Below are 23,204 nucleotides of genomic sequence, written 5' to 3'. Positions count from 1 at the left end.
CCCTCTCTGGATCCCATCACCCCCCTTACTGCAGCCCATCTCCTCCCCCTTGTTGGATCCCACACACCTCCTTTGTTAGATTCCATCCCCTGCCTTGCTTCAGCCTGTTCACCCTTGGCCTTATTCCCTCAGGTTTCATCAGGCTTTCTCAGCAGTGCCCTTCTAGAAAAAGGATTCAACTGACATTGTTATTACTCTTCCATTTTCTCAATCTGAAACAGTTCTTCATATTAGAAAAATACACACATTTACCCATTATTTATGTTTATACAAACTCCATGGTGTGCGTGTAGGTTCCACCAAGTGGAGCCAAAATTGTCTTCCCAGTATAGGTCTTCCTTTGCTCCAAGTGTTTGTTATTTGGTGTACTTGTGTTTATGGATATGAGCATGCATGTGTGCCAGCATGTGTATGAAGGTCAGAAACCAGCTTGGAGACGTAGTTTTTTCCCATTCTACCACATAGGCTGTAGGGACTGAACTCCAGCTGTCAAATAAGCTGCAGGCTTCCTTTCCTGAAAAGCCATTTCTAAGCTTTTAATCCCAGCATTCCAGAGGCAGGGGCAGGGCAATCTCTGAGTTCAAGGATAGCCTGGTTTACAAAAGGAATTCCAGGACTAAACAAAGAAACCCTGCCTTGAAAAAGAAAGAATCTCACCTTTTACCTAAATCACAGTCTGGGTGCTAGGCATGCACACCTCTGACAATTCTCAATGAGGGTGGCCATCATTTTTTTATAATGTTCTTCTGCCTTTCCTCCTCCTCTTCCCCCTCCTCCCTTTCCTCCTCCTCCTCCTCCTCCTCCCTTTCCTCCTCCTCCTCCTCCCTTTCCTCCTCTTCCTCCTCCTCCCTTTCCTCCTCCTCCTCCTTTTCTTTCCTCCTCCCCCTCCTCCTTTTCTTTCCTCCTCCCCCTCCTACTTTTCCTTCCTCCTCCTCCTTCTCTTCCTCCTTCTTCCTCCTCCTCCTTTTCCCTCCTCTTCCTCCTTTTCCTCCTTCTCTTCCTCCTTCTTCCTCCTCCTCCTCCTCCTTCTTCCTCCTCCTCCTCTTCCTCTTCTTCCTCCTCCTCCTCTTCCTTCTCCTCCTTCTTCTCCTCTCCCTCCTCCTCCTCCTCCTCTTCCCCATCCTCTTCCTCCTTTTTCTCCTCCTCTTCCACTTCTTCCTTCTTTTTTCTTTTTCTTTTGTTTGTTTTTCTTTGTTTGTTTGTTGAGAGTCAGTCTCACACTGAAGCTCTACTAGCCTAGAACTGAATACATAGACAGTTGTAATCATAAAAAGAGAAAGAGCGGGCTGGTGAGATGGCTCAGCGGATAAGAGCACTGACTGCTCTTCCGAAGGTCCTGAGTTCAAATCCCAGCAACCACATGGTGGCTCACAACCATCTGTAATGAGATCTGGTGCCCTCTTCTGGTGCATCAGAAGACAACTACAGTGTACTTTGGGCCGGAGTGAGCAGAGGTCCTAAAGTCAATTCCCGACAACCAGATGAAGACTCACAACTATCTGTACAGCTACAGTGTGTACTCATATACATAAAATAAATAAATAAATCTTTTCAAAAAAAAAAAGAGAGAAAGAGCTATAAGAATGTGTTCTGGCAAGGTATGGGGGAAGGGGGGCCTCAGCGGGCCCATGCCGAGGCATCCCTTCCTCCTGAGGGACCAGACACAAGCTGGTATAGAATAGAGTTTATTTAGGGCATGGGGAGGGGAGTTAAGAGGGTAGCAGAGGCAGAGAAAGGCAGAAAGGAGAGAGTAGAGAAGTAGGGGCTGGCCATGACCACGTGGGAAGAGGGGGGAAGGGAATGAGGAGGAGAGAGCAAGGGGGTAAGAGGCAGAGAAGCAGGAGTAAGAGAGGAGGGGGCAAGCAGCCCCTCTTATAAGGCCAGGCCTACCTGGCCGTTGCCAGGGAACCATGGGGAGGAGCATACCTGGCTGCTGCCACGTATCTGTGGGAGTGGGGTTTATACAGAATGCTAACATAGACCAGGGTCTTTGAACTTATGGTGATTCTCCTGTTTCTGCCTCCTGAGTATTGAGATTATAAGCTTATGACACTGCAACCAGTTTACAGCATTCTCTTTAGCCATTGTCTATTATTTCCACTTGAGAGTCCTCCATTTTATCCTACAATAAACTCTAGCTTCTATAAGGAAGGAAGGGAGGGAGGGAGGGAGGGAAGAAGAGAAGGAGGGAGGGAAGGAGGGAAGAAGAGAGGGAGGGAGGGAGGGAGGGAGGGAAGGAGGGAGGGAGGGAAGGAAGAAAGGAAAGAAGAGCTGGGCAGTGGTCACATATGCCTTTAATCCCAGCACTTCAGAGGAAGAGGCAGACCAATTTCTGAGTTCAAGGATAGCCTGATCTACAGAGTAAGTTCCAGGGCTAAACAGAGAAACCCTGTCTTGAAGAAAGTAAGAAGGAAAGAAGGAAAGAAAGAAAGAAAGGAAGGAAGGAAGGAAGAAAAAAGCAGGAGGTTTTAAAGGAAACTTCTTTTTTTTTTTAATTAGATATTTTCTTTATTTACATGTAAATTTCTCCTTTCCCAGTTTCCCCTCCAAAAAACAAACAAACAAACAAAAACAACAAGAACAAACCCCTGTTGCCTCCCCCCTTCCCATGCCTGCCACCCCACCCTCTCCCACTTATTGGCCCTGGCATTCCCCTAAAGGAAACTTCTTAAGACTCATCAAGACTCGGTGGATCCCTGTTCCTCTGAAGGACCTGAACTCATGTCCTAGCACCCACACTGAGCAGATTACAGTAGCCAATAACTCCAGCTCCCAAGGGAGGTGACACCTCTTCTGGCCTCTTCAGGTACTCACACTCATAGATATACAACTCACATGCATAGATATACAACTATATACACACACACACACTACACACACATACACACATACATATACACACACACTACACCCACACTACACACACACATACACACACATACACACATACACATACATAAACACACATACACACATACATACACACACTACACACACACTACACACACACATGCACACACACATACACACATATACACATACACACACCACACACACACACACACACACACACACACACACACGAATGACTCAGGAGGTAAGGAACTCATGGTACTCACAAGCTCCGGGAGATCTCTGAAACTTCCCAGATTCACAAGTCCTCTCCATCCCGAGGTTGCACAAGCTATTGCTTGACAGGCCTCTGACCTGTCAAGCTGCCTGCAGATTGTGCGACCAAGGCTCTGGCAGTCATGAACTGTCTGTCATGCACGCAGGATGGACTTTTGAGCTGTCCCTACTCCCCCAAGTGACCCCTCACACAGATCCCTGTAAGCTCATCGCCTCACCACACTGAACTTGGGTGGTATTGTTAGCTTGCTCAGTTCTCAGTTCCATGGCTGGGATGAGTAGACATTTATCACAAACCCAAGGAATAGTGTCACAAAACAACTATATAGTGAGTTCAAAGGTAATCTGGCTTCTCAAGGCCCTGTCTAGAAAACAATAGCAAAACAAACAAACAAACAAAAAGATGGACACTACCTGAGAGAGGTTCCAATACTTCTTTGGGGTGGGGTCCAGAGAGAAGAACATACAGCTCCTTAACATGTTAACTTGAACCATCTTAATGAGAGCCAAACCTATTCCATCTTGAGACCTGATTCCCTGAGAACTCGACCTGCAGCTGAACCCATGCTGCACCCCAGTACCAGTAAGGCCCCATGACCTGTCTGTCCTCAGCCCATACCCCAGAGTTCCTCCCTAGCTACTCCCTAGCAGTAGTCAAAGATTAGCCTGATTGTCTCACATGTTCTTTCAGACCCTCTGTGATTGCTCATGGTCTTGCTGCAGAGCACCCACCTGTTGGCTTACAACAGTCATTCCATTAGATGCCTCCACGCTGGGCCCCCACCCCCTCCCTTGCTCCCATTTCCTATACAGCCCTGTCCCAGTGAGGGTTAGGGATGCTTCACCAAACTATCCTGTGGATCATCGGTGAGTAAGCCCAAACTTGAGTTTGTTATAAAGAGACCCTGGGGCTGGAGAGATGGCTCAGTGGTTAAGAGCACCGACTGCTCTTCCAAAGGTCCTGCGTTCAAATCCCGGCAACCACATGGTGGCTCACAACCACCTGTAATGAAATCCGGGACTGAGCAAGTGGGTCTACCGGGGAGAGCGGGGTTGATCAGAGGGAGCAGAGGTCCAAAAGTCAATTCCCAACCACCAGATGAAGGCTCACAACTATCTGTACAGCTACACTGTGTACTCATATACATTAAATAAATAAATAGATCTTTAAAAAAGAGAGAGAGACTTTAAAGTGTTTACATCAGAATTGGCTCCTGATTGGTCTTTTTTGGGCTCTCGAATGAGACATGACACTAAGGGAAGGTGAATGGGCATTCAGAGCATCCAGGAGAAAAAAAAAAAACAGAAGTTGAGAGGGAGTGGTCATCGTGGTGTGTGCCTGTAATTCTAGTACTGAGGAGAGTGAGGCAGGAAAACCATCACAAGCTTGAGGCTCTTCTGGACTACAGAGTAAATTCCAGATTGGCTCAAAAGTATAGCAAGATCTTATCTCAAAAAATGTCAGTAAGGTTCTCCTAGCACTCGGGAGGCAGAGGCAGGCAGATCTCCAAATTCAAGGCCAGCTTGGTCTACAGAATAAGTTCCAGAACAGCCAGAGCTACACAGAGGAATGCTGGGTTTTAGTTGGGGTTTCTATTGTTAGAATGAAAACACTATGATCAAAAATCAAGTTGGGGAGGAAAGGGTTTATTCAGCTTATACTTCCACATTGCTATTCTTTATCAAAGGAAGTCAGGACAGGAGCTCACACAGGGCAGGAACCTGCAGGCAGGAGCTGATGCAGAGCCATGGAGGGGTGCTGCTTACTAGCTCGCTCTTCATGGGTTGCTCAGCTTGCTTTCTTATAGAAACCGGGACCTCCAGTCCGGGAATGGTACCACCCACAATGGGCCCTCGCACATCAATCACTGATTGAGAAAATGCCTTACAGCAGGATCTCATGGATCTAGATCCTCACACCTCTGCCTCCCAAGTACTGGGAGAGTACTTGGTTAAAGGTGTGTGCTACCAACACTCAGCAATTGTGTCTATCCTATTGGGCTTTTTAATGTAGTGTGTGTGTGTGTGTGTGTGTGTGTGTGTGTGTGTGTGTGTATAGTGTCTGTGTCATTATGTCTTTCTGTGTGTATGTGTGTGTGTGTGTGTATAGTGTCTGTGTCATTATGTCTTTCTGTGTGTGTGTGTGTGTGTGGTGTGGCATGGGTGTCTGTGTGTGCTATGTATGTTTGTGTCTCTCTCTTTATCTCTCTCTGTGGTGTGTGAATGTGTGTGTGATGTGTGTGTATAGGCACCCCTGTGCCATGGTTCTCACATGAAGGAGGTTATAGACATAGTTGCACATATCTGTAATCTCAACACTTGAGACACTGAGGCAAGACTGAAAGTTAGTTCAAGGTTAGCCTGAGCTACATCCAAAGATTCTTTTCTTTAAAAAGTTGAAAAGGAACAGAGACTTTTGAGAAAACCCAACAGGGTCCTCTGCAGTCATGAGTGCCAAGAAAATGAGTCAGAAAAGAAATTACCCCAGACAAACGCAGGAAGGCATTTCTCTCAGCAGCCATTTTATTTGATTCAGTGATCTCACACTCTGGCCCACCCCGCTGACCATAGGGTCATTCTTGAGCAGATTTGCTGTCCTGGGTTTCTTCATCCACCTTTTTCAAGGATAGGAAAGCTATGGATCACATCTATGCATGGGGGAGAGGCCCAGCCTCTGGATCAGGCTAGAGCTTGGCAGGGAGGGGCTGTACCGCATGCAGAAAAGGATTGGTTACAGTGCTAGGTAGGGTTCAAACTTAGGAATAGGCTTAGGTCAGGGTCAGAGCTCTGGCTGAGGCCTCAGTAACTGCGGATAGAAGACTTGTCCAGTTCACTGTGCTGCTCCTTCTGGGACTCTGTCACCACCTTCTGGGAACACGGCATACAAGGGACAGTCATCACCAACCTCCCGATCATCCTGTGCCCTGCCCGCCTGCACAGCCTGCCAAGACCACAGTTTCTACACTCTTCTGTTGTTGTTGTTTTGTTTTGTTTTTCTTAATGATTTATTTATTTTTACTTTATGTACATTGAGGATTTGACTGCATGTTGTGTCTGTGTGAAGGTGTTGGATTCCCTGCAACAGGAGTTAAACACAGTTGTGAGCTGCTTTATGGGTGCTGGGAATTGAACCAAGGTCTTCTGGAAGAGCAGCCAGTGCTTTTAATCCCTGAACCACTCTCCAGCCCCCTTCTTTTGTTTTTTGAGACAGGGTTTCTTGGTGTAGCCTTGGCTATCCTGGAACTCACCCTGTAGACTAGGCTAGCCTCAAACTCAGAAATCTGCCTGCCTCTGCTCCCCAAGTGTTGGGACTAACGGTGTGCTCCACCACTGCCCGGCTCTCCACTCATCTATCCGGTGTCCCTCTCTGGCTCTGCAGGTAGAGTGACTTACCACACAAGCGTTACTGAGTTTGATCCCTGAAACTCACAGCAAAAGGAGAGAACTGACAATGTCAAAGGTGCACACACACACCCCTTCTACCTAGTGAACCTCCAAAGAAAAATGTGCCCTCAATACCCTAAGATCTGAGCCAAGCTCAGAAACATTAGAAATGGAGTTCTGGATCAAGGCGTTTGTCTCACCTCCCCATCCCGAGTCTCGATCGTCCTGATCAGAACCATCTTCTTACTATGGCTATCCTGGAGAGGCTCCACCTCAGGCACTGGAGAAGGCAGGAGAGAGGACACGACAAAGTCTGGGAGTCTATCCTTTCAGGCTCCCACTTCAACCCTCTGAAGGCCAGGATGAGCATATGCAGAACAATCGTGGCAGAAGTTATAAAGGAAATGCAAGCTGGAAGCCAGGCATGGAGGACTCACCAGTCGTCTTTAAACTTAGAGAGGCAAAGGAATGAACCGGAACTGAGATCCTGAGGGCAAAGCGCACAGCCTGGTCATTCCCTTCGCCAGGCCCCAATGCCTACCATTCCTGCCCTGTCCCAGTAGCCTCGCCACTCACCGGCTCTCCTCCCCTTCCAGTAGCTTCCTGTAGGTGGCAATCTCGATGTCCAGGGCCATCTTGACATTGAGGAGCTCCTGGTACTCTCGCAGGTGCCTCGCCATCTCTTCCTTCAGCTGTCGAAGCTCTTCCTCCAGCCGTGCTGCGCCTGCTTGGTACCCTCCAGCCTCCAGGGCGAACTGCTCCTCCAGCTCCCGCAGCTGTCTGAGCAGCGCCTCGTTCTGGGGTAGGGGAAGAAGATGGGGCGTCAGTAAGAAGTGTTTGCAGCATCCATCCAATGCCCCCAGACAACCTCACAGCGCTCACCGTGCCACGCAGCCCGTCCACCTCGCACGTCAGACTCTGGATCTGACGTCGGGACTCGTTCATCTCCTGCTTGGCCTGGCGCAGGGCCTCATGGTTACGGTTGGCGGCGTCGGACAGGTCAGCATACTGCGCAGTAGCAGACAAACCCGGTTGGGATGCGCGCCGCCATTCTCAGTGCCTCCCACTCCTGGTTCCCCCAGGGTCCTCCCCTGCTCTCGCACTTTTGACTTATACCACTCCTCTGCTTCCTGCAGATTCTTCGCCGCGATGTTCTCATACTGTGCGCGGATGTCCCTCAGCGCCGCGGTCAGCTCTGGCTTTACTGTTGCCTCTACCTCTATCTGCTGCACCTGCTGGCTCTCCACGCTCACCTGCAGGTCTCGAAGCTCCTACAGGACAGGAAGGGCGGGGATTGTGAATAAAAAAAGCCCTCCCTTTTTGCATGAACAAAAGGGGGCGCTAGGGAGTGCACCCCGCTCTGAATTCTGAGACCTGAGCTCAGGCTGCCCTTTAAGCAGTTGTCAGGTTCAGGGTGTAGCTACCCCTCTGGCCAACAGGTGGCGCATGGGTGCGAGCCAAAAACACCTTTAAAGGGTGTGGTTGTCATCACAACGCATCCCTGTTGCCTGCGCAGCTTCAGCGAGCTCTCCCCCAAGCCTTCCCAGACACCCCGACCACCCACCTCTTCGTGTAGCTTCTTGAGGAACTCAATTTCATCCATCAGAGACTCAATCTTGCGCTCCAGTTCTAGGCGGGACAGCGTGGCGTCATCCACATCCTTCGTGAATGGGGACAAGGGTTCAAGAGAAAGGAGGGCTCCTCAGGCCAGGGAAGGGCAGGGCTTCCCTGTCTGCCTCGAAAGCACAGGGTTGCTCCCCAACCCACCGATGCCACGCTGGAGATGCAGCTGGGGGTGCAGCTGGGGTGGGTGTTGGGACTCGACGTGACCCCTCACTCACCTTACGGAAGAGCACCAGGTTGTGCTCCGCGTCCTCCCGCTTACGGGTTTCTTCTTCTAACCTGACAGGCGGAGTGGGAAGATGCTGAGCTGTAGGGTAACCTCCCAGACCTCGTGCCACATCCAGAGCACCCCGCCCCCATCTGCCTATGCAGCTGTCCTGGATCTAAAAGGAGGGGTTCAGTCTGCCCGTCTAACGGATTGGGAGCAGAGAAGGGAGTCCCCATAATGTCTGGTCATTTCCCCTAGGCTCTCAGAGCAAAGTGCAGGGAGGGGGCGGCTAGGATGCTGCAGGCTCGCCCTGGGGTTGGCCAGCCGGGCCACGCCCTGGTGGGGTTGGAACCCGAGGGGAAGGCAGGGGGAGCGGAGGGAGCGTCCCGCAGGCCCGGTCCTGCCCTCTGACCTCTGCTTGAGCGCCGCCAGGTCCTCCGCCAGCCCATCGCGCTCCACCTGCACCCGGTCGCGCTCCCGGCCCAGCAGCTCCAGTTCGCGCCGCAGCTCGCGCAGCTCCTGCTGGCACAGCTGGTCGGCGCGCGCCGGCTCCTGGCCCCGCGCCTGGCTCAGCTCCCCGCGCAGGGCTGCGTTCTGCTGCTCCAGGAAGCGCACCTTCTCGATGAAGTTGGCGAAGCGGTCGTTGAGCTCCTGTAGCTCCTGCTTCTCGTTGCTCCGAGTGGCCAGGAACTCCTGGTTGAGAGCCTCGGCCATGGAGAAGTCGAGGCGCTCCGAGGGCAAGCGCAGGGCCGCCGCTCGAGGGGCACGGAAGCTGCCCAGCCGCGCCGAGGAGCTCGGGGACCCAGAGCCCAGCAGGCGGCTGCTGGAGAAGCGAGAGCTGGACGAGTAGGAGAAAGCCCCGGGGGACAGTGAGGGCGGCGGCCCGAAGGTCCGGCGGTACGAGGTGGAGCTGATGCTGGACCGGAGGCCCGACGAGTGATGGCTCATGCTGGCGGAAGATGGCATTCAGCGCTTGGCAGAACTAGGCCGGGCGGGAAGGAGCTGCAGACCGATGCGGGGCGGCTTTATAGCCCTGCGGTCTCAGGGGAGAGGTTGTGGGGGGGCAAGACAGCTCCTCCCACTGGCCTGACTTCAGCCTTGGGCTGTGTGGGGAGGGGGATGCCCCACCCTGCAGAACGGCGACACCACCCTTTCCCTCTCCTGGTTGCTGGAGCCCTGCCCGCTTGATTCCCCCTTGTTGCTGACTGAGTTCCGAGATGTGATGGCAGGATGGAGGTGGGCTAAGGGTCCGAACCTTTGAGCATGCATCCAACGCTGGAGCCTAGGGCGGGTGGACATGGCTTGACCTGGGGTGCCCAATCAGAGAAGGAGGTAAAAATTAGGGAATAGGAGGATCTGAGGTTAAAGGGCAAGTTTTGGGCAATGAGAAGTGGGGTAGGTGGAGGGAGAGCTAATGTAGCCTAAGTCAGGGAATTTGCGCCTCCTCCTGCCTCCTGAATCTGGGCTTCTTCTTTCACCTGTTGTCAGCTGCCCCCCATCGTTGGCCACAACCGAGGGCTGAAGCAGAGGGGGCTGGGAAAGGGTTTATCTCTGCCTACTCCCCAGGGCATGGTAAAGAGCTGGTGAGTGGCGCCAGCTCTGCAGCTAATGGACTGACCAGCTCCCCTCCCCCTGCCCGTGGCCCAACAGAAGTCGCATGGTGATGTTCCCACCTTAAAGTCACAGCCCCCAAACTTGGACGAAACACCTGCCCCAACAAGAGTGGGCACCTCTCAGGGAACCGGTTGAGGGTGTCCGGGGCTCCGAGGATCTGTGCCATTACCAGAGGCTAAGCTGAGTAGGCCTGTGCTACACGTTCGGCCTTTCCTGGATTCGCTCCCCCACCTCACCATCTGCTGATCAGTCACAGGCCTTACGGGAACCAGAGGAATTCCTGAAGTAGGAAGGGGAGGGGGTTGGAGGATAACAGCTGCCAGGGCTGAAAGACATATAGACTAGTAGGCACCAGTCTCCAGTAGAGAGGAGGTGCAGGTACCCAGACATGGTGCAGATAAAGGGAAATGAGAGGAGATGAGATGAGAAAGATGCCCACCCACTATGGCCTGTTAGTTAGAGAGAAAGAAGTCCTCAGACAGGTCCACAGATAGATTGCCCGCTACTCACTGAACCGGCTTATAGATGCTACAACTATGCATGTGCAGAGTCTGCCCATATGCCTGTGTGCACAGACATTACAGGAATACACATGTGTGCACAGACATTACAGGAATACACAGCTACACCCCTTCGCATGTGCATGGTCTGCCCATATGCCTGTGTGCACAGACATTACAGGAATACACAGCTACACCCCTTAACAGTGCCCCTACCCACAGTTAGCAGAAAGGCTCACACAACTTCCAGAATGCAGACACAGGCAGTCCAGGAGTGGACAGAGGCCATTTGGATGCTCTGCAGGAGAAAGGATGCTGAAGCCCCTTGGGTTTGCTGGGAGCCATGTGTCTGCTGCCCAGGGGACTTTGGGACTCTGAGGTTGGCTGAGTCTACCTCAGTTGAATCCTGAGAACACCACGGGTATAAGAGAAGCAGGCTTGGGGTTCTAGGCTGGATGCCTGACTGGGATAAGGAGGATGGCTCCTGCTGGCCAGGTCCTGCATACTGCAGAGCAGAGAGAGCAGGCACCTTCTGTGTGTCCTCTGAGATGGGTCAGAGCCAACGCCCAGTGCTGGCTTCATCCCTAGCCTTCCTTTCCTCTCCAGGCCCCTCCTTCCTTCCGGGCTATTAGTCTCTCCCAGCTCAGCTGCCAGGCCCTGCTCCTTGATGGATCTAGTTTGGTTGCTAGGAGGATGAGAAAAGAGGGGGGGGGGTTGGGAAAGGGGGAACAAGGCGAATAAGCCAGAGCCTGCCACACCCCAGTTGCTGGAGTGGAGAGGAGTACCATCCCATCTGGGCTGGGGTAAGGGGCTGCTAGGTGAGAGGTGAGCCTTGGCGCTTTCTGCAGCAGTCCAGGGCTCTGAGCAATTGCTGCCTTTGGTCTGGAGCTCCACCCAGTCCAGTTCTAAGAGCAAATGATGAGCCCGAGAGACAAGGCAGCCAGAGGACCAGCACAAGCCTTGCATAGGGAGCTGGTGGCAGAGCTGTGCCTTTGAGACAGCTGAAGTAGGGGCTGGGCAGAGTGGGGGAGGTTCTGGGCCCAGGGGTTTACAGATGAAGTTTCTGTCTGCCCCCTTTGCTTAAGCCCCAAGCTCACTAGAGGGGGCCTTAGAAGAGAGGGGACCAGAAAGCCTCCTGGGAGGGCTCTGCTAGTGTGGACTGAGGAAGGCCAGCCTGTGTGAGGGACACAGCAAGGCAAAGCAGAGGTTTCGCTCCCAGGCCGGGAGCTCTTGGAGGAGAAAGACAGAAGAGAAAGTCACAGAGGAGGTAAGATTGCCATAGCTGCCGTCCTTCCTTCCACAGTACCCCTGCCCTAGAGAAGGATCCTCACCATTGGCCTCTGTTTCCTGTCAGCAAGGCATCTGAGGGCTAAATCAGCGGCTCTTACCTTCCTAGGACTGTAACCCTTTAACACAGTTCCTCAGCGTGCTGACCCCCAATCATAAACTTATCTTGTTGCTACTTCATAAATGTAATTTTGCTACTGTTATGAGTGGTAATGTAAATATCTGATATGCGACCCCTGTGGGGGTTGTGACCCACAAGTTGAAAACCACTGGATTAAATGAATAAATATAGGTGCATGCTTAACACATACATTGTAAAGGCTGAAAAAGTAACGGATTTTATTGGTGTGTTTTGTTTTGTTTTGTTTGTTTGTTGTTGCTACTCTCACGTTGTTGGTCTCCGGGGCAAGAAAAATCTGGGATTTTTTTTTTTTTAAGATTTATTTATTTATTATATGTAAGTACACTGTAGCTGTCTTCAGACACTCCAGAAGAGGGCGTCAGATCTCGTTATGGATGGTTGTGAGCCACCATGTGGTTGCTGGGATTTGAACTCAGGACCTTCGGAAGAGCAGACAGTGCTCTTAATCGTTGAGTCATCTCTCCAGCCCCCGATTTTTTTTTTTAATTGTTCTCACTGGTGACTTAGAGTAGTGCTGGACTCCAGGTAGAAGGAGCCAAGTACCACTCAGTTGGTGGCTGGAGGGAAATGGGGAATTGTCCTTAGTGTGTGGCACGACTGTTCAACCTAATGGACAGTACGCTTTGGGCTTTCTTGAAAAGTGTCTCAGTCAGGGTTTCTCTTCCTGCACAAACATCATGATCAAGAAGCAAGTTGGGGAGGAAAGGGTTTATTCACCTTACACTTCCACATGGCTGTTCATCACCAAAGGAAGTCAGGACTGGAACTCAAGCAGGTCAGGAAGCAGGAGCTGATGCAGAGGCCATGGAGGGATGTTCCTTACTGGCTTGCTTCCCCTGGCTTGCTCAGCTTGCTTTCTTACAGGACCCAGGACTACCAGTCCCAGGATGACACCACCCACAATGGGCCCTCTAAACCCTTGATCTCTAATTGAGAAAATGCCTGACAGCTGGATCTCATGGAGGATTTTCCTCAAGGGAGGCTCCTTTCTCTGTGATAACTGCAGCTTGTGGACACACACAGTACAAAGGGTCTGCCCTATTTGCTTTAGCGTAAACGGGAACGCTAACAACAGTGCCCATATCATACCATTAGGAGAATCCGATGAGTCACTTAGTGCCTGGCCAGTGCTGTTCTCTCACTCTCTGCCCCCGGGGTTGCTCTGCAGATTTATAGAGAAATAGCTGTGTGCATGAAAGGAGTGGCAGAAAGGCAGGTGTTGACCTGTGGGTCACCAGCAACAGAACCAGTCTGTTACCGGCTGCGGACCCAAAACTGGGTTCGGAGAGGTAGTGGTAGGCTGATGAGGGTGGGAAGAAGGGAGTGAAAGGTCTGCAGCTGGACTCCATGAGGCCGAGGAGGGGGTGGTCCGCAGAGGAGAGAGTGGTCCGTAGGCGTGGTTAGGGAGCTCAGTCTTCACGGATGGCAGGAGTCCCAGGATATTTCTGAGGATGTGGGTAGCAGAGGCTAAGGTGGCGTAACAGGAGTGGTCATGGCAGGTGAGGTCAGGCCGCCAGCCTGCATACTAAACAGGACCCAAAGTGAATTACTGTCTTCTTTTTTTCTTTTTCTTTATTTCTTTTTTAAAAAAAAATTTAAAAGATTTATTTTTTTATTCCATGCATGTGGGTACACCATTGCTGTCTTCAGACACACCAGAAGAGGGCATCAGATCCCATTACAGATGGCTGTGAGCCCCCAAGTGATTGCTGGGATTTGAACTCAGGACCTTCAAAAGAGCAGTCAGTGCTCTTAACCACTGGGCCATCTCTCCAGCCCTACTGTCTTCTTGAGATTCAGTTTTCTCCTCCAGAGAACAGAGCTGGTGACAGTCTCCTGCAAGGCTCACAGTGGGTGCTCAGCAATGTCACTCACCTCTGCCGCAGGACAGAGGAACAGAAAGAAGAGAATACACTGTATGGAACATATCTAAGTCCTTGTAACCCAGTATTAGCTAGAGGCCCTTCTGGTCCAGGTTCAGGATTGGGGCATACCTTCATGCCATGTCCCCAAGATAGGCCACGTGGTCCTTAATATTTCTCTGCTAGTCAGGCCGCTTGGCTCACATCTAAGGTCCCAGCTTTGGCGGCAGAGGGAGGAGAGACTCAGGAGTTCAAGGTCAACTTAGAAATATGGTTACCCTCTCCCACACTTACTCTCTCCAAGACCTAAGTTCCTGCTTCCCCTCACACTTGGATCACAGAGCCAACCGTCGTGAAAGTCCCTTGACTTCCATGGTCTCGTCCTTCCCCATCACCTAGGTAGGGCTGAAGCTCAGAGGGTACACAGAATCTGCAGTTGCAGAAGGAGCCTTCTCTGTGCTGGTAGGCACAGGAAGGCTTACAAGGTCCTGATGGCGTTCTAGGCTCTGGTATCTGGGACCAAGGAGACCTCAAGTAGAAGTGGGATCTAGGGTCCCACTTTTCAAGGGAGAGTCAAACTGCAGGGTTCCCCACCTACAGAGTTGCTCCAAGAGCAGAATTCTTCCCTCAGTATCTCCACCTCTCCAGTTAGGGGGTATGCTGACTCATCTTTACCACCTCACTTGGTCTCGGGGTACTTTATTAGTACTAACTTTTGGTAGTTTTCACTTGTCACTGTGACAAGCATTTGACACATTCTGTCACTTCCTAGTATCACGATATTCTACCCAGATTTCTGCTGTTGCTGTTGTTCTCAGTTTACAGAATTAAATGGGAGTGGGGCAGGGTGCTGCTGAAGAGATGGCTTGGCAGTGAAGAGCACTGGCTACTCTCAGGAGGGAGTGGGTTCTATTTCCAGTTCCCACACAGGTGCCTCACAACCCTTTATAACTCTAGTTCCAGAGGATCCAACGCCCACTTCTGGCTTCTGTGCATACTGCATGCCTGTGGTCCACAGATATACATGCAGGCAAAAACCCCTAACACATAAAGTAAAAATAAATAAAAAAAATCTTCACCAGGCAATGGTGGCGTATACCTTTAATCCCAGCACTTGGGAGGCAGAGGCAGGCAGATTTCTGAGTTCAAGGCCAGCTTGGTCTACAGAGTAAGTTCTAGGACAGCCAGGCCTACACAGAGAAACCCTGTCTCAAAAAACCAAAAAACAAACTAACCAAACAAAAAAATCTTCAAAAAAAGTTAAATAAAATGAAGATAAATAGATGAAGCGACTTGCTCAAAGTCACATAGTGGGTTGGGGTTGACTCCTCCCGGAGACCCTCTCCTGCGGAGGCAGATGTCAGCTTTTGCCCTTGTGTCTGGGTTACCTAGCTTAAGACCTAGGCCAACAAAATGCCTATAAGGTCGCTGAACTTCTTCTCCCTTTCCCATCTCTCCTTTTCTCTAAGACCGATTTTTTAGTTGTTCTGAAAGATAAGGGTGTTGCTGCCACCTACTGGTCAGAAGCCAGAATGGTACGTCTACAGTCTGTTATGTGCTAGTCTGAGTAGCCGGCTGACTTTAGGATGCTTCAAGATTATTCAACGCGTTCCTGTTTGCAGTTGAGGAGAATTATGCAAGGAGGTATAAAATAGTCTCCGCAGTGCAGGTGTGTTGTGTGTGTTGTGTGTGTGTGTTGTGTGTTGTGTGTGTTGGGGGTGGGGATGGTTTTGTGCACTGTGTATTCAGATGTTGATTACTAGGCCAGTTGGTTGCAGTCAGGACGGATGTTGGCATTGTCAACATCTCCTGCCTCAATGTAAAAATTGTTTTCCATCATCTCTGATTGGCTAATAAAAAGCCGATCAGCTAGCTGGGCAGGCAAGAATGAGGCAAGACTTCTGATCCCAGAAGAGGGGTCTCTGGTGGGGCCAAGAGATTTTTCACAAGGGAGTTAAAGATGAGCAGGAGCAGGCAGGGCAAGACTAAGATGGCAGGCAAGTAGGCCAGGCCATCATATCTGCTCAGCAATAGTGCCAGAAACTCATTAATAAAAATACAAGATCTCTGCCTCATTATTTCAGAGCAAGGGTAGGGATCGAAAAGTCTTTTAGGGTCACCGCAGTTCCACTTTCGTCTCCGCAATGTTGCCCTTGGCCAAAAATGCACTAAGCTGTCTCCAAGTTCAAAGCATTCAGCAATTGGTGGCAAGGCAGAGCCATCAGAAGAGGACACCTAATTTCCATGACAAATATGGAAATGTTTTAAAAGCAAGTGGAGGCATCTTCTGTGTTTCTACATGGACATATACAACCACATGAATTGGAATAGAATGGACCCTGTCCCCTGTTGGCAGGATCACTCCAACGGAATGGCGAGATCAGCAGTCATACTGGCTAGTACAATAATCAAGGAATTGTTTCAAAAACAACTCATAAGTGAATGCTAAGTCAAAAAATCATAGACTCATTAAAATATGGCAGACTGAAGAAAAATAAATATGTAACTTTGAAATCTTAAAAAAAAAAAAAAGGAAGAAGAAAATCCCTTTACATTTACACTGGTTTTAGTCCTGAATTCACTCATCCCCAAGGCTCTGGCAGCTTCTTATTGTCCCAGAACCTAAGACAGGGCAGTTGCAATGAAGCTTGATGTTAATCCCAGCAGTTGGGCAATGAGTTCAAGGTAAACTCTACATAGCAAGTTCCAGAATGCTGGGCCAGCCAAAGCTACATAGTTACATAGTGGAACCTTTTCTCATTTTCTTTTTAATGTAAATTTTTTGTTTTGTTTTTGTTATTGTTTTTGTTTTCCAGACAGGGTTTCTCTGTGTATCCCTGGCTGCCCTGGAACTCACTCTGTAGACCAGGCTGGCCTTGAACTCAGAAATTCACCTGCCTCTGGCTCCCAAGTGCTGGGATTAAAGGCGTGTGCCACCACTGCCCTGCCTTTAGTTTTTACTTATTCACTTTACATCCAGCTCACTGCCCCCTCCTGTTTACTACCTACCACAATCCTTCCCCCATCTCCCCTCCCTTTTCCTCTGAGCTGGGTATCCCACCTCCCTGGCACTTTGAGTCTCTACAAGGCTAGGTACTTGCTCTTCCACTGAGGCCAGGCAAGGATGAAACCTTTTCTTAAAAAAAAAAAGAAAAAAAAAGAAAGAAAGAGAGAGAGAAAGAAAGAAAGAAATGAAGAAAGAGAAGGAAGAAAGAAAAGTTCTTGCTATATAGCTCAAGATAGCTACACCCTGGAAGTCTACCAAGTGCTGAAACAAGATATTTAGCATCGATACAAATTTATGTGTGTGTGTACAAGTGTGTACAATTTAAAACTAACCAAACTGTTTCAATAATGTTCTATTTTCTAGGTTCTTCCTGGCTGATTCCTCCTGATTTAGCATTCAGTATTCCAAATTGAACCAGACATGTTGTTGTTTGGCTATAATCTCAGTTTTCAAGAGACTAAAACAGGAGGACCATGAGTTCCAGGCAGATAGCAAGACCTAGTGTCAAAAAAATGAACAAAACAAAAAATTATTGTCTGATGGGCAGAGGAAGAACCTGAAGGTGCCTGATATGGTGAGAAACTGAGAAATACAGGTCAGATCTAAAACAGCGTGAGGTCAGGTGGATGGGAAAGATGTGGAGGCTTTAGGGCCTTAGTAAATCATAGTTAAGAGCATGTGCGCATGCGCGCCTGTGTGTGTGTGTGTGTGTGTGTGTGTGTGTGTGTGTGTGTGTGTGTGTGTGTCTTTCTCTGTGTCTCTCTTACTACGTAGCTGAGGCTGTCTGCCAGGCAGTGGTGGCATACGCCTTTAATCCCAGCACTTGGGAGGCAGAGGCAGGTGGATCTCTGAGTTCGAGGCCAGCCTGGTCTACAGAGTGAGTTCCAGGGCAGCCAGGGCTACACAGAGAAACCTTGTCTTGAAAAAAACAAAAAACAAAAGAGGCTGCCCTTGAACTCATGATCATCCTCTCTCCACCTCGAAAGTGCCAGGATTATAGGCATGCACCACCGCACCTGTCCTCTGATGTATTTCCCCCCTCCCTCTCTCATTCCCTCCCTTGTTCCCTCCCTCCGTTATCTGCATCTCTTTTTCTCTCAGTCTGTGTATTGTGTGGTGCTGGCAGTAGAACCTCTTACCTAGTAAGCACTTACTCCACCTTTAAAGCCAATCACAGTTAAGTGGTCTGGGGGTGGGGCACTTCCCCACAGTTAACTCTCCAGAGTTCAGTCGGATTGTCTGGAGAGGTCCTGGTTGTATGAGGTCCACCCAGCAGTCTCCTGCCCTCCCTTCCCAGGGCACCTCTTCACCCTACAACTCCAGGCTAGAGTGGGAGGGAACTTGGAGCTCATCCAGTCCTGTTTCCTAAGGAGGATGCTGAGAAATGGAACCGCACAGGTGAGACAGGACAGCAGCTTGTGCCTACCAGGGCAGGTTTCAGAGGCTCTTCTGCATTTGTAGCACTCACACTCAACCACCCACACACATAAGCACATAATTCAAGAATCTTTAAGTGAGGGAGGAGGAAGTAGAGGGTCTACTAGAGGAGTTTTACCCTGAGGGTGAGATCTTGTCTCTGGACCTCTCCTCTCTCTTGCTTTGGCTTCCAGTTGTCATGAGTTGGGGAGCTGGCTAAGCATTCTTCTCCCGCTACCATGCCCTTCCACAGTGAGATCTTGTCACAAGCCTGAAAGCATTGGAACCAGCGGGCCAAAACTTGATTTTTCTCAGGCAGTTCTCAGCAGTGGACAGCTGGCTCAGTGAGTTAGAATGTTCTCTCACTGGGTGAATTCACTCTATCCTGCAGTTATGTATTGGCACTTGGTTTTACATGTTTAAAAGGGAATTTAGCCCCTGGAGGGGTAGGCGCGATCACAGGGGGTCGGGTGGGGGGGACACAGGACAGAGTGGTACATGCCTGGAGCACCTCAGCCCAAACATATGCAGCCACCCTCTTCTCTCTCTCCCCCTCTCCCTCTCTCCCTCTCTCTCCTTTTAAGATTTACTTATTTATTATATGTAAGTACATTGTAGCTGTCTTCAGACACTCCAGAAGAGGGCATCAGATCTCATTACAGATGGTTGTGAGCCACCATGTGGTTGCTGGGATTTGAACTCAGGACCTTCGGAAAAGCAGTCAGTGCTCTTACGGGCTGAGCCATCCCCACTCCAGCCCCGCACACTCTGTCTCTTTAAGAAGAAAAAAATGTCCAAGTGCTAACATCTTTCCCCCTCTGTCTTTTGAGACACACTGTAGCTGGAACCCTCCTCAAATGTAGTCTTCCTGCTTTAGCCTCCCCAGTGCTGGGATTATGAGCCACCATCCCCCCCCCCCAGGACCTTAGCACCGCACACATCAGCTTAAATAAATAAATAAATGGGGAAAAAGTCGGTAACATTTTCTGTGAATGCTTGTGTAGGGTTTTATGTTGGAATGTCTTTGACTGGAAAGAGAAGGGTGTCTCAGACATGTGAGTCTCCCTCTGCAAGGAATGAGGGGCAGAGTTACAGAACAGAGTCAGTCAGGGGTTCAAAATATCACCAGGAGCCTTTTACTCTTCTGCTGTCTCATGTTTAAGGTGTCAGCCTCTGTTCTTATGTTTGTTCCAGAAAGCTGTAACAGCCACAAGCAGCTTGCACAAGTATCATACGCTCACAAGCTGTCCAGAGGTTCCAAGAAAGAGAACCCTCTCCCAGACTCCTTTTCCGGAGCAAGAATCTTTTCCTTTGGCCCCTCCCCCACACCACCAGACATTACCTCATCTCCTATTTCCATAATGACATCACTTGCTGGTTCCTCAACCAATCCCTGGCAAGGGGACTAAAATTACCTTGATTCCTTTAAACAAGGGTTTACCCTGATGGTAGAAAGGCCTGGCTCTGGCATACTAAATGCCTGGGACTGGAATAGGACCAGCTGTGTCAGCCAGGTTAGCAATGAGCTAGAACCAGGCCAGCTGGCTCAGGCTTCAATCCAGGCACTCAGAGGCTGAGGCAGGAGGGCACTGCTGTGAATTCAGGGCATCCTAGGCTAGTGTGATGCTCTATTTAAACATAAAACCAAACTCCAGGCACGCACACACGTTCACACACAACATTTCTATTGTGGATTCCACTGCACATTCCATAGTGGTTTTTGATGGTGGTGGTTGGTTGATTTTTTTTTTTAAAGATTTATTTTATTTATTTTATGTGTATGAGTACACTGTGGCTGTACAGATGGCCGTGAGCCATCATGTGTGTGGCTGATCTCTGCCAGCCCCACTTGCTCTGGCGTAATTCACTGTAGCTGTCTTCAGAACACCAGAAGAGGGCATCAGATCTCATTAAGGATGGTTGTGAGCCACCATGTGGTTGCTGGGATCTGAACTCAGGACCTTCGGAAGAGCAGTCAGTACTCTTAACCCTCTGAGCCATCTCGCCAGCCCTTTTTTGGTTTTTCGAGACAGGGTTTCTCTGTATAGCCCTGGCTGTCCTGGAACTCACTCTGTAGACCAAGCTGGGTTCAGAGATCTGCTTGCCTCTGTCTCTGAAGTACAGAAGTCAAAGGTGTGTGCCACCACCGCCAGCTTCCTGCTGTTTAATTTTGTCAACTTGATGGGATTGAGAAAAACGCCAGGGATTGGTGGCTGCACCTCTGGGTGTGCCTTTGATGGCCAATGAGTGGATGGAAGGGAAAGACCAGAAGTGGGAAGAATGGGTCACCTTTGCCAAGGGCACTTTAGAGTTTGTTTACTCTAATGTTTGACATCTGTGAGTACAATGAGCTATAGGATAAAAATCGAAGAGCACAGGAAAGAAGTAAAAACGTAACAGTTGAGTTGGAGAGAAGATGGCTCAGCGGTTAAGAGCAATGACTGCTCTTCCAGAGGTCCTGAGTTCAAGTCCCAGCAACCAAATGGTGACTTACAACCATCTGTAATGAGATCTGGTGCCCTCTCTGGCCTGCAGGCATACATGCAGGCAGAACACTGTGTACATAATAAATAAATCTTTAAAAAATGATAATGGCTAAATTATATTTATTTATACCCATTCTCTATTAATTACACTCATGTGTGAACATAGACAACATTTTGTGAGGAAAATTTTATACTCTGACAAACCTTTACAGGGGCTAGAAAGACAGCCGGCAGGTAAGAGTGCTCACTGCTCTTGCAGGGGACCACAGTTCCATCCCCAGCCCAGCACCCATTGCTCTGCTCACAGGCACCTGTAACTCCAGCTCCAGGGGAATTTAATGCCTTCTGGCTTCTACTGTCATGTGCACACACAGATGCACACACATAGACATGATTAAAAACTAGGGGGAGGGGCTAGGGAGATGGCTCAGTGGTTAAGAGCACTGTGGACTGCTCTTCAGAGGGCCCAGTTCTATTCCCAGCACCCATGTGCAGCTCAAAGCTGTCTGTACTCCAGTTCCAGGGAATCTGATGCCCTCACACAGACAGACATGCAGGCAAAACACCATTGCACATACAATAAAAATCAAAAAGACTGTTAGATTCAAAAGGAAATAAGTAAATAAAAATAAAACTGGGGGAGGGGCTGAAGGGATGGCTCAGTGGTTAGGGGTATAGGCTGCTCTTCCAGACGCTCAGGGTTTGATGTCCAGCACTAACATGGTGGCTCACAACTATCTTTAACCCTAGTCTCTGGGAAATGAAAGGCATGTGTCACCACTCCTGCTGACCTGGACTGTGCCGGGCAGAACAGTCACCCTGGAACTCATGTCCACTGTCCTACCTGTTTCCAGAGTGTTTGTATTACGAGTGGGCACGTGGCATCACATCTGCCAGTCATGTTTATTAGTTTCTTTTTCTTTCTTTCTTTTTGTTTTTTGTTTTGTTTTGTTTCGAGACAGGGTTTCTCTATATAGCGCTGACTGTCCTGGAACTCACTCTGTAGACCAGGCTGGCTTCAAACTCAGAAATCTGCCTGCCTCTGCCTCCCAAGTGCTGGGATCAAAGGCATGGGCTACCACTGCCCCGCTAGTTTCTTTTGAAAGAGTTAAATTTAAGACTTGTGCTGGGCTAATGAGAAAATTACAGGTTTGAAGAAAACACAGTGGACCAAGGTCAAATATGTCCAAATAAGCCTGGAGGAAAGCAAGCTGTTAAGATATTCTGGGAACTAACAGGCCAAAAAGATAGAGAAAGCATGCAAGGACATGTCTGAGCAGACACTGGGTAGTGGGTCCTCTTAGATATGGTTTAAGGTCAGATACTTTGTTGATTCAGATTAACACCTTTGTTCCCTCAGACCTTTTTCCTATATAAACCCCTAACCCCTGAGCCTCGTGGTCATCTCCTCTGCCTCCTGCATGAGATATGAGTCGGCCCGGAGCTCCGAAAATTAAACTACCTCTCATGATTCCTTGGGTGCATGTCCTCCCGAGATTTGAGTGGGGGTCTCCCCACAGGGGTCTTTCACTTTTTAAATAGGATTTTATTCTAGTCAAGGCTTAGCACAAAACTTACAGCATCTTTCTGCTTCAGTCTCCCAAGTGTATGAGTCTCCTTGCTTGCTGTCTGTTTCAGTTTTAAGAAGGAATCTTCTGGAGTCATGCGAGGTTGCTCTCTGGAGCCCGCATAATGATGGACAGAGAGCCCTCCACACATGTGCCCAGGCACATAGGCCACACACTCACACAATACACACACACACTAGCCTTTAATCTCAGCACTCAGGAGGCAGAGGCAGGCAATCTCTGTGAGTTTGAGGCGGGCCTGGTCCACAGAGTGAGTTCCAGGACAGCCACAGCTACACAGAGAAACCCTGTCTCAGAAAAACAAAACCAAAAACCAAAAACAACAACAAAGAAGAAGAAGAAGAAAGAGAGGAAGGAAAGAGAGAAGAAAGGAAGGGGGAGAGAGACAGAGAGAGAAGGAGAGGGAGAGAGAGAGACAGAGAGACAGAGAGAGACAGAGACAGAGAGAGAGACAGAGAGAGAAAAAGAGAGAGAGACAAAGAGACAGAGAGAGAGACAGAGAGAGAGATAGAGAGAGAGACAGAGAGAGACAGAGAGAGACAGAGAGAAAGAGAGAGACAGAGACAGAGAGAGAGAAAGAGAGAGACAGAGAGAGAGACAGAGAGACAGAGAGAGACAGAGAGACAGAGAGACAGAGAGAGAAGGAGAGGGAGAGAGAGACAGAGACAGAGAAAGAGAGAGACAGAGAGACAGAGAGAGACAGAGAGAGACAGAGAGAGAGACAGAGACAGAGAGAGGAGAAGAGAGAGACAGATAGAGACAGAGAGACAGAGAGAGACAGAGAGACAGAGAGAGGGGGAAAGCAAGCTTCCATGACTGTTCATTGCCTGTGAGAGGCCTGGAGTTTTACACTGTAAGAAAGAAAAAGGAAGCCAGGCGGTGGTGGCGTACACCTTTAATCCCAGCGCTTGGGAGGCAGAGGCAGGTGGATTTCTGAGTTTGAGGCAAGCCTGGTCT

General features: G+C 49.6%; 1 protein-coding gene and 1 pseudogene across 2 annotated transcripts; one reads left to right on the top strand and one right to left on the bottom strand.

Annotated features, from left to right (window-relative positions):
- Positions 1 to 5,630: 5,630 nt before the first annotated feature.
- Prph (peripherin) lies at positions 5,631 to 9,633 on the bottom strand. 2 transcript variants are annotated; one of them, XM_031358883.1, is made up of 9 exons: positions 8,757 to 9,633; positions 8,355 to 8,415; positions 8,078 to 8,173; positions 7,617 to 7,784; positions 7,396 to 7,521; positions 7,090 to 7,310; positions 6,951 to 7,000; positions 6,714 to 6,793; positions 5,631 to 5,994 (listed from the first exon to the last, which is right to left on the bottom strand). In XM_031358883.1, exons 1-9 carry the CDS (start codon positions 9,308 to 9,310, stop codon positions 5,929 to 5,931), a joined length of 1,422 nt encoding a protein of 473 aa, XP_031214743.1. In that variant the 5' UTR covers positions 9,311 to 9,633; the 3' UTR covers positions 5,631 to 5,928. The 2 variants fall into 2 exon arrangements, with proteins under 2 accessions (XP_031214743.1, XP_031214748.1); XM_031358888.1 differs by having other exon boundaries at positions 5,631 to 5,997; positions 8,757 to 9,631.
- A 6,260-nt stretch (positions 9,634 to 15,893) lies between these two features.
- LOC116080958 lies at positions 15,894 to 16,157 on the top strand (annotated as a pseudogene).
- Positions 16,158 to 23,204: the final 7,047 nt, after the last annotated feature.

The sequence above is a fragment of the Mastomys coucha genome, unplaced genomic scaffold (assembly GCF_008632895.1).
Source record: "Mastomys coucha isolate ucsf_1 unplaced genomic scaffold, UCSF_Mcou_1 pScaffold11, whole genome shotgun sequence".
Taxonomy (NCBI): Eukaryota; Metazoa; Chordata; class Mammalia; order Rodentia; family Muridae; genus Mastomys; species Mastomys coucha.
Note: the sequence above shows the minus strand (reverse complement) of the source record. Positions and strands in the feature narration are given on the sequence as shown.

What these genes read in the sequence shown, in the direction of transcription:
- Prph (XM_031358888.1), bottom strand. Translation starts at nt 9,310, where the DNA reads ATGCCATCTTCCGCCAGCATGAGCCATCACTCGTCGGGCCTCCGGTCC. An exon ending in AGGAGTGGTATAAGTCAAAA is followed by an intron (nt 7,522 to 7,616) that starts GTGCGAGAGCAG and finishes GCTACTGCGCAG; the next exon opens with TATGCTGACCTGTCCGACGC. An exon ending in TGGACGGGCTGCGTGGCACG is followed by an intron (nt 7,311 to 7,395) that starts GTGAGCGCTGTG and finishes CCCCTACCCCAG; the next exon opens with AACGAGGCGCTGCTCAGACA.